Below are 18,815 nucleotides of genomic sequence, written 5' to 3' on the forward strand. Positions count from 1 at the left end.
CTTGACTTCTGTCAACACAAAGCCAGGCAGTAAAACTTGACCCCCCAGGTTACCTCGAGACTGATACCCAGTGGGCAAGCAACCCTTTCCCAGCTCTTCCGTTGTCCTCTTCCCCAGCAGCTGGTCTCCTGCGGAGCCTGGCAGCACTCTCCAGGCAGATAACTACACACCACATGATTAGGAGTCTGGGATAGGGGCATAGGGGATTTGCATAGATCAGTGCTAGAAATGGAAATTTGAGATGGTATTTTCATTTAACCTACTTAAAAACAAAGGGAAATGAAATTCTGAGTATATTCAGTGCAACTTGGATATGACTGTATCCTCTGGGTTACAGGGGAGTGAAAAAAAGACTGCTCGCAGAGCATTAAAGGACCAGTTACAATTATTTTCCTAATTCTGGAAATTAAAACCCATAACCAAATGTCCAAATTGGAAAGTTCTGGGAGAAGGGGCGGATAATATCCTTTGATTTGAGTTTCCCTCCTTTCCCAAATAATTGATATACTCCTCCCTGTCCCTTGAAGACTTTTTTTCTTTTGCACTGCTTTTCCCTGTCTTCCTGTTTGGTGGAGAGTGCCGGAAACCACAGACTGAAGGTATATTTTGGTATACAGGTACCTATAGACAAACACTGTTATCATCACCTTTCCTCATACAGCCGCAACGCTAAACGTACAAGGAGTCTTATGGAAGGACACCACGTAGACAGTCCTGCAATCAGCCTGCTGCCATGGTCTTCCATGCTGGCATCCTTCCTACTCACATTTCATATAATCTCCCTATTTAAAAACCTCTGTGATTCTCAACGTTACCACTGAATAATATATTTATTAATGTGTTAGTGCCACTAACAGTCCCTGAGGCTTTTCTTGGGAATGTGTGTCAGTGTATTGATTCCAGCTCTCCCATCCCTGCACTGCTTTCCTCCTCTGCCAGGCACGCAGGAACGTACTTCTGTGCTGCTTCAGGTCATAATTGGAAAAAAGATAGAAATGTTCGGTATGACTCATACATAATTCAGCTTATCAGCTACCCAGGAGAAATGAGAAGAGAAGGTATGTGCACGTATATTTCTCCTACTATCAACAGAAGAAATAATTTCCAGTTACACTAAGTATACGTAGTTTGGTCACAATAGGATATGCAGTTAGATGGGAAAAATGAGAGACATGGGAGCAGAGAATGAAAGGGCAGTAGGGAACCAAACTGTTAAAAGAGATTCGCTTATGTGAGAATTCCCGATTCCTCCAGGAGACTGGACTCATGCTTCTCTCTTAATATTCAGAATGGAATAAGTTGGCAATTAGAAAGGATTATCTGCCTCTGATCTGTAAAACATCGTAGAAATCTAAATAAAATAAAGCTCCAGATTAGTTAGCTACAAAGACATCTAATAACAGCCTGCTAAACCCTGACTGCGACTTCTGGATTTAATGTTAAGGCCTATGTTCTAAAGAGCAAATTGTGAAGAAGCATTAAAACTTATTGTTATAAAGGGTTTTTAATGTAAAAATCAATACATGCTGTGTATTTAGCAGCATGTAACCATGAGGATGTCTATGACAGAGCTTTGTCATGCACCAGGGACTACTGCATTAGTCAAATTCTTGAAAGGAAGTACAGAATGTCTGCATCATTCAAACTGCCACCTGAGAGCAATTACAGAAATTATTTTAACCCCAGAAGCAGAGCGAAAATGCAATCCTAGCTGACAGTCTTGAGGGTATCAAAGGTTCCACATGAAATTCATCATCTTGAAATACCTCTGCAAAACTCATGTTGGGAAAGTGATGGCATAACAGAGAGGTGGGGCATTTACCATTATTCTTTGGAGGCCATTTAGACTAAACACAACAGCAAGGGCACTGAGTTGCAATATCCACTTTGACAACACGTAAGTAAACAAAGGAATATTAATAATAAAAAAATTCACACTCCCAAAATGCAAAAACAGCATAATCTAAGGCAGACAACATAGAATAAGGTAGCATGACTGAAAAAATACAGACCTGTCTGTAGAAAATCTCAGAAAAGCGAAACAAAATGTTCTTTCTTAAATAAAGACACAGAACTCATCTTCTTCGTCAGTTAAGCCAACAGAAGAGTCACATGTGGCTCTTCAACCTCTGTAATCAAGCTGACAACTCTATATGCATAAGCACATACAAACTGTTATACAGCAAATGTTTCTTAATTTTGCCCATCACGAGGGTGTCCAGCAAGGGGTCTGATACGCTCCAGTTAGAGAGGAAAACACAGGCCCCCAGCCTGCATATCATTTTTGACCTTACGGGATCATGTTAAACTAGCATTGTGCCTGATTAAAGGAAGTTTCCAAACAGAAAAGCAGGGTCTGTGCCTGATGGGTAGTGACTTTTGTTTCTATTGCTCTTAACTTGTATGCATGCACGTCTTTTCCTGTCTCTGGTGTTTCCTAACATTCCCTATTTATGTGGTGGTGTTTTACCTCACCAGAAAAATCAGCGGGAGCACCACTGAGCTGAGAAATAACTGTTGTGCTCCTTTATGCAATGCATGTCTCTCTGGGCCTTTGAACATTTAACACAGAGCAAATAAATTATTAGCGTGTGTGTGCATGTGCATACATATCTAAGATACATAAAGGCAACTGCAACCAAAGGAAGCAGGAATGTGCTTGGAACAGTTGGGTATTCAAGTATCTAGTATCACAAAAATCCAGTTGCAAGAAACATTTACATGCAGATCTACGTGTAAACTGCTGGAAGAGCTCCACTGAGCTTTATGCACTCACATACACGGCTGCAAAGGCAAGAAGTAACAGAAAAGATGTGATTCCCCACCTCTCTGGTAATTTTCAAGTCTATAGCATCTGTTATCCTATTCTTAATAATAGTACTACTGAAGAGCAAGCTGATCTTTTAAGATGCCCCACCTCCAGAAACAAGATACACAATCACATCAAGTACTGAATGATTTCTATGATTCCCATCACCACAGTGTCTGAGCACATTACAGTTGTTCAATGTATTCTTTGTCACAGCGCAGAGAGGAAAATATGATTACCTCTATGCTATAAATGGGGATGGGAGAACAAGGGACAATAGGTAACTTGTCATGTATGGCTGGCACACTCACCGACGGGATAACCAGTCTCCTCTGGTTCAAAATCATACAACAATAAACACTTTCCAGTCTAGTTTTTTCATTACTCTGAAGTTTCTACATCAATCCATATACATCGAGCAATTTGCCTAAGCCTCTTCTAGCTTGTCTTAGTAGAGGCAAGTAAAAAGAAAATTAATTCAGCCAAATGGCCCGGATTTGTAACATCTCCATAGATTTAAAAATGCCTATATATAAACAAATAATACAACACACTGATGTGCTGGAAAAAAACACATTTCCTTAAAAGCAGATAATAATTCCAACAATCTAATATAAAAAAAATCATCAACTGATCAGAAGACTTTTTATATCTAATACGCTGTTCTTCCACAAAATATTTCGTTTAGAAGCAAAATAGCAAGCAAAATAAAACCTGCTCATATGGCAGACAAGTATCAAAATCTATTCTTTAACAGGAGAAACAGAATAACAAGTTGTGACTACAGTGAAAAGTAAACCCAGCTGAATTCCACATCAAACTCAAAATCTGAAGAGCAACCTGAAAATCTATTCAAGAGCTGTGCCGATTTCATCCAGAAGGCGCAGCAACATAGATTATGTTTCTGACTGTCAGATGTAATTCTTAGATACCCTGAAGATGGATATTATATCAAAGCAAACAGATGAGAAAAGTATACAAATACCTCTATAGGTAGCCCTCCAAGTTAGAAATTTCATTGAATTTTTCACTGAATTTTTAGAGTTGGAAGGGACCGTAGAGATCATCTAGTCCAACTCCCTCAACGACACACCTCAATTAGACAATACAACTAAAACACTTTAAAGGAAGTTCAGAATCTGCAATCCTTTCATGATCGTCTCATAAAAGATTAGGTTCTATCACTAGGAGTAATTATAGCTAATGATACAGGATTACACAGCTTTTTCAAACCAAAGTAGAATATCGCCGTGTCACTTAAAAACACCACATCAACATGTATCTACCAAAGCCATATCTTCTGCCACCTAAGGCATGAAAAAACTTCCCACTTACCTTCTAACACTGTTAATTTGGCACTGGTGTTTATCTCCCCAACACTGTTGGTTGCTGTGCATTCATAGATAGCTTCATCTCGATGAACACGCAGGGGCTGTATCCGCAGAACTGATCCTGATCCATCATCAAACTCAATAACCTTTAGCATTGAAAAGAAAGCACTGCTTTATTGATATCTTCTGCATTAAAAACCGAAAGTCAAAACAATCCAGAGGTTAAAAACCAAAACAAAACAAGCCCTGTAAGCTATAAAATACCATGCAATTAGTCAAGCATTCCAAGTCCAGAAACGCAAGAATTTCAGAGTCAAGAACATATTTGTCCTCTGAGGAGGCCAGAACAAATGAAGATCCAATGAGGTTCTTTATGAATCAATTAAGGTTGACAAATTATCAACCTGGTAATAAAGATGTGGATCTGATGATTTAAAACATCTGAGCCATATTTGCACTAATGGTTTTACTAATCACACTGATAGCAATTTAGTGCCAACTTTCACCTTGATGGAAGAGCAGAATGATATACTCCTGTGGGATTAAGAGGAAAATAGTAACAAAACTAGAATAAAACCTTGAGTACCTCCACTGCATGCTAACTCCAGCAGAAAGTGAAGGTTTTTAATGTCCTTCAGCATCGGGTACTTTGCAACTCTGGCATAATCAACAATGATGTAATTACAATTCCTTCCCCAGCATAATAAATTAAGTCCTTAATAAATCATTGCCTTTCCATCCATCCTGCTAAGCTGTAACATGCATTACTTTAACTTCTACATGGAAAAAAGAGGTATTTGTTAGTTTGCAGCTGGATCAGTATAAGCTATTCCTTAATGGCTAGAATGTGAAGGCACAGCCTCAGGCCATTTTTAATGCCAAACTCATCCTTCTCCTATTACTGAGCACAGCAAAAGATGGAAATATTAACTCTTCTGCAGATGGTGACAGCATGAGGGAAAGGCACAAGCCCCCCTCTCCCATCACTTGGGAACCACAGGGGCAGATGAAGAGACTTTGTTCCAGAGACATGTACGTCATCCTTGGACCTGCATTACCCCCATGCAAAACCTTGACACTATTTTTAAGAGCCCTGTTCAGAAGCGTTCCTCACAGCACGAAGACCAAATGTGTGGAAACAGGAAGGAGAAAAATACCATGCACCACAAGACTCTGAGGTAACAGTAAAACCAGGAAGAAATCAAAAGATAGCCAAGACCACCAAAAATCTGATAATCCCCACACTGGAAGGAATAGCCCTTCATTTCTTCATAATAGAAACAGCTTGCAAAAACCCCAAATTTGGGGTCAAGTAGCAGCAGACAGGACAAAGAAATGTGAACATCACCATAGTACATTTTAAGGAATTACTACTTTATTTTTTTAAAATACTCAATTTTAAATTAAGTATGAAACTGTGACAAAATGCTAAACTTTCTATAACCTTTACGCAGGATAGGGCTACTGCCAAATTTTAAAACAAGACAAAGTCAGATGCAGAGATTAATTCACTTCAGTGGTAAGGACTAAAAAAGCTAAGAGATGAAACAGCAGAAAAGCTCTTTTGCCCTTACTATCCTTTGAACAAACACTCTGTGTGAGGAAGGGAGCTACAACTACTAAAGACCTGGCAGACTCTGAGACCAGAAACGCTGTTCATTTGCTAACGACAGATACATCTTTTGTGCAGTAACTCAGCATGTGTACATCAGATTTGTTTATGAATTTATTTCATATCAACTGAATTCCAATTTTCCTCCAAATAAAGGCTAGCTTAGAATCGAGGTAAAATTAGCAGTTATCTAGGAAAATAAGAAACATATTATTCACTGTCTCCAAAGGTAGTAAAGATACCTCAACTACAGATCAAACCTGATGTGAATAAAGGTATGAAATTGCTTATATAAATACATATAATATGTCACAGCCCTCTGGTCAGCCATAGTAAGTAACAAATTCACTATAAGGTTATATTTACTTAGAAATAAGAATGTTTAAATGGTTACCATACAACAAAACCTTTATTAGGGGAAAAATAACAATGTAAAACAAGAGCAAAATTGATTACTTTAATCGAGGTTTTCTGCTCATATACAAAATAATGATTAAAATTGGTGACTTGAATCAATCCGTTCTGGGCAGCAAAGTCATCTTGTGTTCCAGTCAGAAAAGCAAAAGCATCAAAGACAGGGGATTAGAGGAAAGGCAGCAGAATGATAGAAGGGTCACATTTCCAAGGGCAGTTTTAGAGAAAAGAGCACAACTCCAAAAAAGGGAAGTGGAGAAGAAGGTAGAGAAAGTCAGTAAAAAAGGGTTTGCTATTTAAAACATGAACCAAATTGAACCCTTTTTCAAAAGCATTTAACTGCTCTTCCTTCTTTGTTTCACTCAGACTTCAGTTCACAAGGAAGTCAAATTACACCTTCAAAACAACTTCACCATTCCCTTTCCAGGCACATTTGTGGGAGGGATGCCAGTAGCTGTCACTTAGAAAGCCTTCCAATAGCATTTTGGCATTCCACTTCTGAATTCCACTGGGGATGGGAGGCTAAGGAGGCGCCTTATTAATTTTCACAACAAAACCAGAAAATTACTGCTAGATCCAGATCTTATCTGCCACCCACCCAATTCGGTGTAAGCCCCAATCTCCCACTTGAAGAAGGATCTCCTATGTGTGTGCCTCCAGCATCACATCTGAAGGACAACAGCTGCTCTATAGATTGCGTTGCTGCAGGGAAGGAAACTGTAAATAAACTGTAAAGCTCTAGACTCTGTATTATAGTGATGCAGAGACAGCCAGGTTGCAATGACAATTACTGTGTAATTAAGACCTGCAAGCATTACATTGATTACCAAATTTTTATGTTTTTGTAATTACCTCAAACCGCTGAGAACTGACTTTCTTCCCCTTCTTCATCCATGTGATACGAGGTTTGGGCTCTCCTGTTGCCTGACACACAAAAGAGGCCACTCCTCCAGAAATCCCAATCTGATCTTCAGGAGCTTTCATAAACGTTGGCTTGCCTGGAAAAATAACCAAATCATCCCCATGAGGACACAACATCAGATAAGCATGGAATGTTTCATGTTAATCTAAATTATAAGATAATTGGTGCTCCTACTACAAATCCAGGTTGAATGGCCTCGGCCACACAAATTCAGTGCAGACTGCAACATGACAAGCAGAGTTTCTGCTTGAGTACCTTTTTTTCCTGAAATGAATAAAGTCCATCTGGCTTGCCTGTAAATGAGGGCAATAGAAGGCTCAACCCGGCCCCTTGGGCATTCATTCAGGTATATGACAATTTGGAACCATTTTTACGGTTTATTTTTTTAATAAATGGATTTTTGCAGGTTTATAACATGGTCATAGCACTGGAAATTACAGAACAGCTGACACACCAAATCTACAAAATGCACCATACGTTGACATTCGTTTTCCTGAAAGCTGTTAAGTCATTAATCAAAATTAACAGATAGAGTTTTAAGTACACAAACAACAACCTGTAATTTTATTTTAGATGTGGATTGACATAAAAATCCTACGGTCTATAAGTATCTGGAAACCTGCACAGGCTGGCGTATGCTTAGTAAGAAACTAATCACTAAAAGTGAAAGTCAGCAAAGAAACCAAAGTGACATTCAGGCCTGAAAGACTCAGCAAAAATGAAAAAAATATATCACATAACATTTTAATAATCAATAAGACAAGTTTCATGAAAATACAGTTGTGTCTTCTGGATTTACATGACAGGCTTGGATGGATAAAACTAGGCATTCAGGCTAAACATTTCTATTTTTCTTCTGCGCTGATTGTACAAGAGAATTTTGCAGTGAGCGAGCCAAGGGTCATTTTGAAACACTGCTTTGTCCAAGTGAGAAGTGTTTGATGATCTTGTATCCCTAGAAAGCACTAAAACATGTAACTCCACAGAGGGAGTTAACAGAGTCCACCCATGATCTCATCCAGTGCACAGGTCACACTAAGGCCGTGTTTCAAATACAATTGTGATCGACCACCTCAGAGATGAACCTGACCTATAAAGGGGGCAGAGACAGCTGCTGGGATGTAGAAAGGAGTAAGAGCAAAAGGGAAAAACCTGTTCAACCCCAGGTCACCACACAAACGTCCCCAGCTGAGCTGGTAGTGGTTCCCCATCTTCACATTCTCCCCACGTCCACAAGTGTGCCCTTGAGGGAGACGGGGATGACATCTGTAAGCCCAGGTGGTTTAAACACTAAGCTTTTGATGAACTGAGGGCTAAGTTTCCCTGATCTAGGAGGGATACAGACCCAGTGACCCCAAAGGAAGATAAACTTTAAATGCATTTTCCTCATGTATAAGAAATTAAAATGCCATGGGCTCGGTTGTGCATTACAGCTGAGCCAGCCTGAGGAGACATCAAGCTGCCCTGTCCACAGCAAGATCCACAACGGCCCCACAGCTGGGCATAGTCAAGCTCATCATGGCAGTGCCTCTGCGGTAATAAATTTCCGAAGAGGCAAAACGCTTCACAGTGGTGAGGAGCGAGGTAAAAAGTACAAGAAACAGGCCTGTGCGCAACCAGGTCAGAGGGGGAGAAGAAGCTCTGGGTGCACAAAGATACCACAGTGGAGCAGGTATTTCCTTGCAGCCCAGCAAGGTCAACTCACCACAGCTTCAGAGGAAAGGACAAGGTCAGACCAGTTAGGCACCACATGGAGAAGCAACCACCAGTTGAGGACATGCTTAGCAAAGAGGGGCTGGTGGCATGCCACTCTTGAGGCAGCAGGACAGCACATCCCTTCAAAACTTGCAACATCAGATGCTCAATTCAGACTGCGGTCATATGCATGGGAGCCCATCAACTGCCCACATGGACCACAGGCAGGAGGGGACATGTCAGCCCCGAACTCAGGTTATCTGGCGGTGACTGCTGAGATACTAAGTTGCAGGCGTGGACCTCTACTACTGCTGCTTGCTCAGTTTTATTTCCAAAAGGCCTATGCAGACAGTAGATCCACCAAGGTCAGCACTGTCCTCGCAGACGTGGATATGCATACCTTGTCCTCAACTGCCTTCTGAAGGAACATCACAGACTTGACCACAGAAATTCATCACACAGAGGTGTACTGAATTTTCCCATCCTTGGTGAAGGGATCCCTGAGGACTATGCAAAGAGAATAGCTCCAAACCTGGAAAATGCCCTTTATGACATGATAGCGGCTGTCTGCGGTCTTTGGCACACCATTCTGACATGAACAGCCAGCAATTATTAAGTGTGCTTGCTTAACTGATGCTGATTTCACACATTTACTCATCTATAATCATGTCTATTTCTACTTAGTTTATATTTACATATATCTGTGTTTATTCACCTCTCATCTATCCCAGTGAAATGTTAATTTAGTGTTCAGGCTGCTAGTGATTGCAGTGTGATTGACTGCTTTGCTATGCAGTATGCTGAGCTGATGTCTTGTATTGCATTTCAGCAGTTGATTTGTTCTTTTGATTTTCTGTTATTTACTCTGTAATCTTAGTAAAATAGTGTAAATTTTTCAAATGACATATAGAATCCAAATACAACAGAATCCAAAAAACTTCTGTCCTTGAAGAATACAATGCAATTATATCTCTCACTGTACACCTACTCCTCAGCTTGTACACTGAGGACTTACTTTACTTTTGTACATTTTTTAAAAAATCAATACTATTAAAAACCAGAACAAAAGCAAACTGAGTGTTCACAGGCAGTAAAACCTAAAAAACCCGCTGCCTTGTTCAGCTTGAATTTACATTGTTGTAATGAATCTTTTTCCCCTGCACATTTAATTGAGCAACACTGATTTCTGGAAACCATCTAAATCCACTGAGACTAGTCACAAAAGTATTCCTGTATATAAACCAAATACTCACAGTCTGGGAAAGGGTACTTCTGCAATGCCATTTTAAATGTTTCTATTACCTAAAGTTTTTAAATGGAAGGAAAGTACTAATTAAGCAAACCTAAAATCCTGAGTCCTGGCCCCAGGACAATACATTCGGGCATGGACATACATATTTTTGTACTGATTGGTAGTTCTTACAACAAGTCCCCAAACTGATTTCAGTGAGAGCTAATAGAAGTGCAACAGATCATCCATTAAAATCTTGGTGCCTGTGGAAAATGCATGTTAATTGGACTACACTCCCTCCACACCTCCCCTCCAACCAATGTCTCTTCAACTCTGCTGCCTCGAGGCTGCCCTGGGACACATCACTAGTTACCTCCAAAGGGCAGCAGTAACAGTCACTGGGGGTAAGGCCAAGTGATGGTCCAAGCAGTCTTTTTTTAACCTGATTTGAGCGTTTGCACTCTTAGGTTAGCCCTAGAACACAACCAGAAAAAAAACAAACAAGGATGTACTGAAAATAAAATATTTAACCTGTAACCTAGTCCTCCTCTTTTTCTTCCCTCTTAAATTCAAAACGAACAGTCTCCTCAAAAGATTATGCACATGCCAAGCTTGAAGTTAACTGCTTCTTGTTCTAACAAACTACAAAAATGCAAAAAACTGAAATGTCTTTCACAGTGAAATCCTGCCTGGTCCTTAAATCATCAGGGAAAAGACAAAGCTGAAGATTTTTTATTGAAAGTTTAAAAAAGAAAAAAAAAAAGTGTGATTGTATTCCAAAGGCAAATCTGTAAAATACCAACTTGAGAAGGAACCTCCCGGGCAAGTCTTGGGTGACAGCAGGGAGAGGTGCTGGATGGCTGAGTGCCCATCACACCCACCTTTCCTTACTCCATCGCATGGAGTAACAGCTGCAGACTAGTTTATTTGTCATTTGATAACTCCAAGTCCAAAAAACACCAGCCTCTCTCTTCCTAGCCTCTCTGCTCAGTGTCAGATCCCTGGAGCACGTTCAGTCCTCACCCTCTAAACTGATTCTTGCTCCTCATTTCATAACCAAGCTCGTACTACACCAGTAGAGGAAATTACTGCTATCATCATTTCTATTCACTCATAAGCTTTAGGGAGGAGAATGGGAAAACTTTCACTTTCTTGCCTGAAATTTTCCCTATTTGGTCTTTGCTTAGAAGTAAATTATTCTAGAGAGCTTACAGGAATAACACAGTTCTGAGGAGGAAGACCGTGAAAAATAGAATATTTTAAAGAAACAGGCTTCATCTTATTTGGCCGAGGGCTGAAAAATAACAACTTGCTCAGACATGCTCCCCATTGAGGAACTTTTTAAATAAATAAAAAAAAAAAAATCAGAAGAAAAGGACTCTCCTTTCACAGTTGAAAGTGTTGAAAAAGTCACTTGCTGAGCAAGCACAGATTCCTGGATAATCCTATAAAGTGAATCACAAGGAGGGCCTCGTGGCGTGGAAGAGACGCTCGCAGAGATTTAGGCACACACGAGTCTACCTCACTATGCTGGAAAACAGCAGCAAACTCACGCACAGCCCTGGCCTGAGCGAGGGTATACAATGCTCTCAAAAGAAACGCTCCCTCAAATTACATTTTAAGAGGTCCACAAGGACATAGGTACCGAAAGCCAGAGGGAAAAGTACAAGCAGACACGTTAAGTATGTGCTCATCAGTAAGGTTGTTGTCTGCCCTCCCCAGCAAAGGCAAATAAGATGGGTTTGAGGGGTGAAGCCCTCAAAGGCAGAATCTCTATTCTACTAAAGAGCCACTGACACAGCCTTCCTGCAGGGCAACTCGGAGTCACAGCCAACCATGAAGATGCATCTCTCTCACCCATATTTTATATACAAAATCACTGTTGTTCTCTGCTATTCTGAACAATTTGTTTGTTATGAAACAACTGTTATAAATAAGAAAACCAACATCTATTTAAAAATTTGCCCTACCAAACACTTGTAGCAGACTAGTAACACTTCAGTTCTCTTTTCCAGGTTTTCCTTCCTTTATCAGAGCAGTTAAAAGTCACACCATCACACGTGTTGTTTTTAGGCTGTGCAGCTTCTCAGTGAACCCAACGGACCTTCCCAGGGAGAAAAGTCTCTTTTGCCAGATTTCCTCCCAGGCTGAGGCACAGAGGTGCAGCCTCCCTCTAACTTGGCAAAGGGCCTTTTATGTGAGCCATGGCCTTTGAGGAGTAACGCATGATCTGCATTACCTGACTTAATACCAGCCAGAGTCTTGAAAAATGATGCTGGGTCCTGTATATTTAGCGCAGATCTTTGTATTTTGCTACACATTAAGCATACACCAGTCACATAAAAGATGCTTCCTTGTAATTTTCTAAGAGCCAAAAAATTTCAAGTCGCTGAAACATAATATATATATGCCAACATAAATATGCTTCATATACCCAAATATTAACTTGTTTTATTTCAAAGACCCATCATTAGATGGTTTCTTAAAATAAATGGGAAAATTAAATTGAATCCTGATGCTTTTTCGGTATTTAGCACCCACATCAAATATACTTCATCCAAAAATTTTAATTCAAAAACTGGCAATCATACTGCTCCTCCTGTTCTGGTGGATGCTATTTTTCCAAAGAGTTGCATAGAGGTTTGAGAAAAATGAATTATTAAACACATGTCTGCAATTAAGTGTTCTATGAACACTCACCTGCTGCGAGAGATTTTAAAGAAAAATATCTCTGTCCTCATGCTACAAGTGCCCACTGTTCTAAATAGAAGGGCAGCCAAAAATAAGACCAGCGTGGTAGGAGCAGGGAGCTTGTATTTTTATCTGAAAGCTTTTATGACTTGGGCTAAATTAAGATTGGAAGTAGTCTCCTTTGTGGAGGAAAAAATTACAGTTGTGATACAAGATGAACTAGATAAGCACATACAATAGGCATACATGGGTAACCTTATTTAGGTGCCTGGGCTAAGGGAATTAAAAGAAGTTATTGACACAAGCAGGAAAAAGATCATAATGGGAATAGTTCTTGAGCCTGGAAATTGTGAAATTCAGGTTTAAATCCCTCCCTTTAACCTTCTCTGTCACATATGCCAAGGCACAACTGTGCCCCAGCTTCCACTGTAAAACTTGCCTGCTGTTCTCACATGGTTGCTGTCAGGATGAATACGTGAAAAATGATGATGTGGTTCAGTTGTTGTAGCACACTGTGACAAAACCAAGAATGACACAGACTTTCTCATGTTCGCATCTGACTGTGAAGTGGGAATAAAGTGGTCTAGAAGACAGGGGTGGCCCGTTCTTATATATAAAGCAAGGGTATTTCTCTATCTTTGTTTCCTGTATGATCGTGGATGATTGATATCTGTGCATGGATGGATGCCCACAGGAAGGATACTCTTCTGAAACCTACTCTATGATTTCTTTCCTAAGCATCTGCTACAGGGCAGGAGGCAAGCCAGTGGGCTCTCCAGCTATCCTTATGTTTAATATCCCTATCTTTTCCTTTCAATGTACCCACCACTGTTTAAATATGGTTCCTGCCCCTTTGTGATCATTAGGAATACTGTTTAGCAAAATACAATTTTTCAAACTTGCACTTTAAATTCTTATATAGGAAGAGCCTGTTTGAGTCTTGTAATAATGGCTTACTCTAGCGTCACTGGGTCTCGGTGATCACAATGCTAATTCATTCATTTTTTCCTCCTATTTCGGTTTTATTTCACTAAGATGACAGCATTTTGTATCTGAAACTTTTGTCCTTTTTTGCTTGGTGCAAGGTACTTATTAAATAAATGCAAATATATATAGTGGGGTGTTACAAGCTCAGATACATACACATTTTCTTTTTATTCAGTGAATGGATCATAAACCTTTCTCCCATCCATTTTAAAAAACATTTAACCGCATCCCAATCACAGAAAATGGCATTCCAAATTCAACACATTCCTCAGATCACTCTGCATTACAGGTTACCTAATGTTACCTGCACATTCTTCTCTCTTGTTTTATCATCTTATTGTTATTAGGTTGTAATGCTTAAAAGATTCCCAATAGGTAGGACAAATGATTCTGCTATTTCAATCCAATTTTAGTGGTTGAGTTTTCCAGCTTCAAGTGTGGTTACAATGATAATCAAATCTACAAACATTATCTCAAAGCAAGTTGCATGTCCCCTCACCTTCATTCATCTCCTGACTTCCACAGTTACTCATAGATACTTTTTGACTTCAGACAAAATGAAACCAAATAAAGCGAATGATTAATATACAAATCTCTAAGTAGTAGATCTTTTAACATGTTCAATGACCTCTGTAACTTTCAGTAGAAAAATTACATTACAAATATAATAAAAGCACCATCTGGCAGAGGCTGTGATTTTCCCTAAACACTAGTAGGAAATATGGTGAACTAAGATGCAAGGTACTCATTTCAGCAGGAGAGACTTGCTGTGCTTTGTTACAGGTGGAAAGTTTAACTGAGGAGAATGTAAGGGTACACATTAAGCCAAATGTATGATTTTTATCAATTTACAATTACTTAAGCTGAGGAACTCTTAAAATCTTTGACTCTGCTTCTTCACCATCTCCGAAAACAGGTGCTGCTCACAATTTCTAAATGCACTTTCCTTACCAGAAGTCCAGTTTAAAGGCAAAGCCTTGGATGGGACTGAGGTGTCTCTGCAGACACGCAGGTGGGAATCTTCACACCCAGACTGGCCTTTTCAAGCCCTCGTTTCCCTTTTGCTAATACAGGATTTAGACTTATAACATCTAATCTAAAACATTAAATAGCATTCAAGTCAAAATTTGATATTTTAAAATTTCTTCTTAAACAAACATCTTAAAACCTCACGTGTCCTGTGTAGTTCTGGTCAGTATCTGGATGGTTATATATAAACCAACCCTGCACCAGGAGAAACTGGGCATCCACTGTTAAATGCTGATGTTTGGATAAACCTGCTTATTCCACAGAAATACGGGTTAAAAGTCGTTAGTTCACTCAAGTGTTAAGGCCACAATTACTGGATATTAATAAACTACAGCAACAGCCTGTCATCATAGTATTGCACTTCACTAAATTTCTAATTCTGTCTCTTTATGAATCATGGAAATTGCTGAAAGAGTTTAAATGCCTAAAATTAACTGACATGATACTGAAAAAGATTTGTCTCCAGCAACCATCACAGAAGGATGCTGTGCAAGTCACTCAGCAGCAGTGAACATTTTGGGTGCTGATATATTTGCAGAGAGAGTTTTAGGCAGGCAACTTAGACCTTAACACAACAGGGAGGTGGTTTCTCTTCATATCATATCTGCAGGGTGCCTACAGATTTTGCACACAGGGTGGCAAATTCACTCCATTATTTTTCAAGGCTGTTGTAATTGCAATGTCTTTCTCAAAGTGCCTGGCTAGCTATCAGTGCGAGCTGCTTTACATCTTAGTAAGAAAATCCCTAACTCTGGCTAATCCCTGTGCTGCGATTGACTCTTGTCCATGGCCTTTTTAAAGTTTTTTGTGTGCCAGGAAAGGGGGCAAAAAAAAAATAATCAACCTCTCTACTCTGACACCATTCTTACAATTGCTTCCAATAACTGAAATAACACATATCTAGAAAAAGAAGCACAAAGCAATCCTGTATACGACTGAAGAATATTGATTAAAAACAAAGCAGAAAAACAGCTCAGAAAAACATCCTTCTAGATTCCAGGTCATCTTCATTTCCTCTCCTCTGCTTTTACGTTTCCCTAGAGCACCCGCAGCCTGCGTGTAGCACCCTGTCACACACTTGGGGAAAAGCCAGACCCCTATATATGAGTTTAGCTTTTGATTCTAACTCCCCAGCATTTATACTATGTATTTTACAGAGTAGAAAAACAAGGGAGAGCAGAGAAACGCTGCTCTAACTGCAGACCTTCCAGCAGCCTCACAGAATGGTTTTCTGCTTTGCTTTAATTTAAAATTGAAACCTGAAGTCAAATTTCCACCTGGTAATAGCTTAAAGGCACTTCCAATTAACTTGGTAATACACACTTTCTGAGTTAATAAATTTTTCAGCCTCTGTGTTTAATACAATTAAACATTTGGGCCTTTGGCCTTGGACCTTATTTAGCTTGAGAAAGGATCGCAAGAAGACTGTCTCCAATTATCGCCATTTACACAACATTCACTTAAGGGCTTTCAGATGCATGCATATAGAACTTTCATTTAATCATACACAAAATTCAGTACCTGAGTTCAGGCCTCCTCTCTTTTGCACAAAATACGTACAATGGACAAGAGAACAATAACGCCAGCTCCTGAGCTCTGAAATGGACCATCACGTTGCTGCCTGAGGTGGTACAGAACAGCTGTGCCTCTTCCTAGGAACTTACTTTTCCTTCCCAAATCTGCGTTTTGTTATTGGCAAATTTCTTCAAAACGTCAAAGTTAATAAAGTGTATTGCAGAGTGTAAAGAACCCGTAAGATATGCAGGAGCAGAAAACAAAGACAGAAGTGAAATCTTGTGCTTGAGAAAACATGAAAATTAATTTTGCCAGCATGCCTACCACATTAAACACCGTATTCTTTTACACAAAAGGATTAAAAGGTTTTAATCCCTCTTTGCAAGCAGCTAGTTCTTGATTCGGCAGTTCAAAAGGCTTTGCCAAACTTAGGTTTTTCCTCTGCTTTTAAGAATTAAAAGTGAGTGCAAACCTTATTTTGTAAACAGAGAGCATAGTAAAATGATTTTAATAGAATTGGGAGCCAGAGTAAGTGACCTCTTCAGAATATCTGTTACTAAAGCAAAGGCATCCCAGGCTCTCAGGAAGGCACCTGCATTTCATTTTAATGCCACTGTACATTGTTCTGTCCTCCTCCTAGTAATGAACCAAATTTCTGCCTCATCTACCTGGTGAGGAGAAAAACTTTCTGCTTAATGATAACGAATACACTCTGGCATTTCTGTTACATCAGTGGGTTTTTTTCTTATTTGTATCAACTGTTTTATCATGCAGCATCTGTAGCACAGTCTGCAGAAAACCAAGAAATATAATTTCCACATTTAAATGTTTACCAGAGTGTAAAAAATTTCAGCAGGTAGCTAGGCATCTGAGCAAAATACTCTCAAGTGTTAAAAAAAGCAAAGATGCTATTCATTTTTGTTCAATCTTACTTGAAACTCCCCAAGAAACAGGAGTATTTCCCCATTAAAAGGCTTCCTCCAAGTCGGACTTCTTGATAAGCCTGGATGGGGGGGTTCTACTCTTCTGGGAGACACCAGGAAGCATTTTTTCCCTGTAACGATGTATTTTAGCAGTGGCTAAATGAAGACACAGAGTCACACACAGCTCAAAAACCATTTGAGCAGAGTTTGGAATCCAGGGCCACCACGTCAGCAGGACTGGGCTGGCAGTGCGCTGCTGAGCAATTCCGACCCTCTGCAGCAGAAAGACAAGAGCCAAAAGGGGGTGCTGAGGTCAGGCTGTGGGTGCTGAGGTCAGGCTGTGACCTGGGTGCAATTGGTGGTGGAGCCAGGGAAGCGTCGGGAGCTGCTGTCTCCTGCCCGTGAACTGCCCCCGACTTTTCCCAAAATGGCTCTGTATGTATGTGCATAACATCCGACTCCTTCAGACAGGAATATTTGGTGTCCGAACCCCACAGTAAAGAGAAGGACTGACACATGCCAGGGGGTCTGCAGTTTTACAGTTGCTGCAATCCAGCCCTGCTCCGTGCATAGAGCAGGGCAGGCGCTTCATCCCAAGAGGTGCCCAGTCCCCTCCCTCTACCCAGGGCTTTCTGGTTCAGCGAGGGCTGACTTTTAGAAAAGCATCAAAATTAATCACCTTCATGGTTGCTGCACTCTTGATTTAATTTTTCTAGCTTCCATTCCTTGCTGTGTTATGAATTTAACAGATAAAATGAAAAGCTCTTTTCACTTTAATAACTTTTCTCTGTGTAGATGATCAGGTCAGCCTCTAACTGTTTTCAAACTAAACTCCTTAAATCTCCAGCTACCAGGCATGTTCCAGATTTGGTTTCTTTGTGGCCTTTCACCTGCACCAACTTATACTTGATTTCACCCGACTATGCATAGAGTTGGAAGAAATTTAGAAATAAACTTCTCCATGCAGTAACATGGAGAAGTTACTGTTTGCCACGCTGTGAAATATCAAGTCTATCCTGAAGCCCACGACATAATGCATTGGGACCACGAGGTGGTGAATTTGAATTTCCAGAGGACGAGCAGCACCCAGGACCTCTGTGGGTGCTTTGTGCACAGGGGCTGCTGGAAACCCAGCATCACAGTTACTCTACAGCCTGCACAGCAGCGTGCGGCTCTAAAGGGGCTGAGACTGTCTAAAGGAGATATTTCTTCTGTAGCATGAATTATCTCTTTCTTCAGCACCTCTGACAATATCTGTGTCTCTGGGAAAAGAGAAAACCAGTTAACGTCACCACTGCAGTAGGTATCTTGGCACAGCAGCACATATATTCCACCAAGGAGGCGGTATTTGAGACAGGGTATTTTATCTTCACGAAGACAGAGAGAGTGCCTGCTACCCAGAAACAAACGTTCCTAGTTAAATGCACCAGAAGTATAATCCACACTGGTTTAGGAGGACATGTTCCTTGCTCACCACAGAGCTCTGCTGCAGGTCAATGGACCTTACTGTGACATCCAACTCCTGCAATAGCTCATGGGACACGAGAAAACCAAAATCTAACAGAAAGTAATGCCAGGGACTTCCAGCAAATGACCAAACCCAAAGGAACAGGCATCCCTGACATGGGCTTTCAGACTGGGTACCCTTCAGCAGCT

General features: G+C 40.3%; 1 protein-coding gene across 18 annotated transcripts in view; it reads right to left on the reverse strand.

The window, feature by feature from the left end:
* The window catches only part of PTPRF (protein tyrosine phosphatase, receptor type, F), a 378,493-nt gene that overhangs the window by 194,604 nt on the left and 165,074 nt on the right, over positions 1-18,815 (reverse strand). For all 18 annotated transcript variants that reach the window (XM_014939286.1, XM_014939284.1, XM_014939281.1 and 15 more), the window contains exons 4-5: positions 7,019-7,164; positions 4,145-4,286 (exon numbers count right to left, since the gene is read on the reverse strand). In XM_014939286.1, coding sequence (XP_014794772.1) covers positions 4,145-4,286; positions 7,019-7,164 — 288 coding nt within the window. The remainder of the gene's footprint in view (positions 1-4,144; positions 4,287-7,018; positions 7,165-18,815) is intronic.

This window comes from Calidris pugnax, unplaced genomic scaffold (genome assembly GCF_001431845.1).
Source record: "Calidris pugnax isolate Ruff unplaced genomic scaffold, ASM143184v1 scaffold18, whole genome shotgun sequence".
Taxonomy (NCBI): Eukaryota; Metazoa; Chordata; class Aves; order Charadriiformes; family Scolopacidae; genus Calidris; species Calidris pugnax.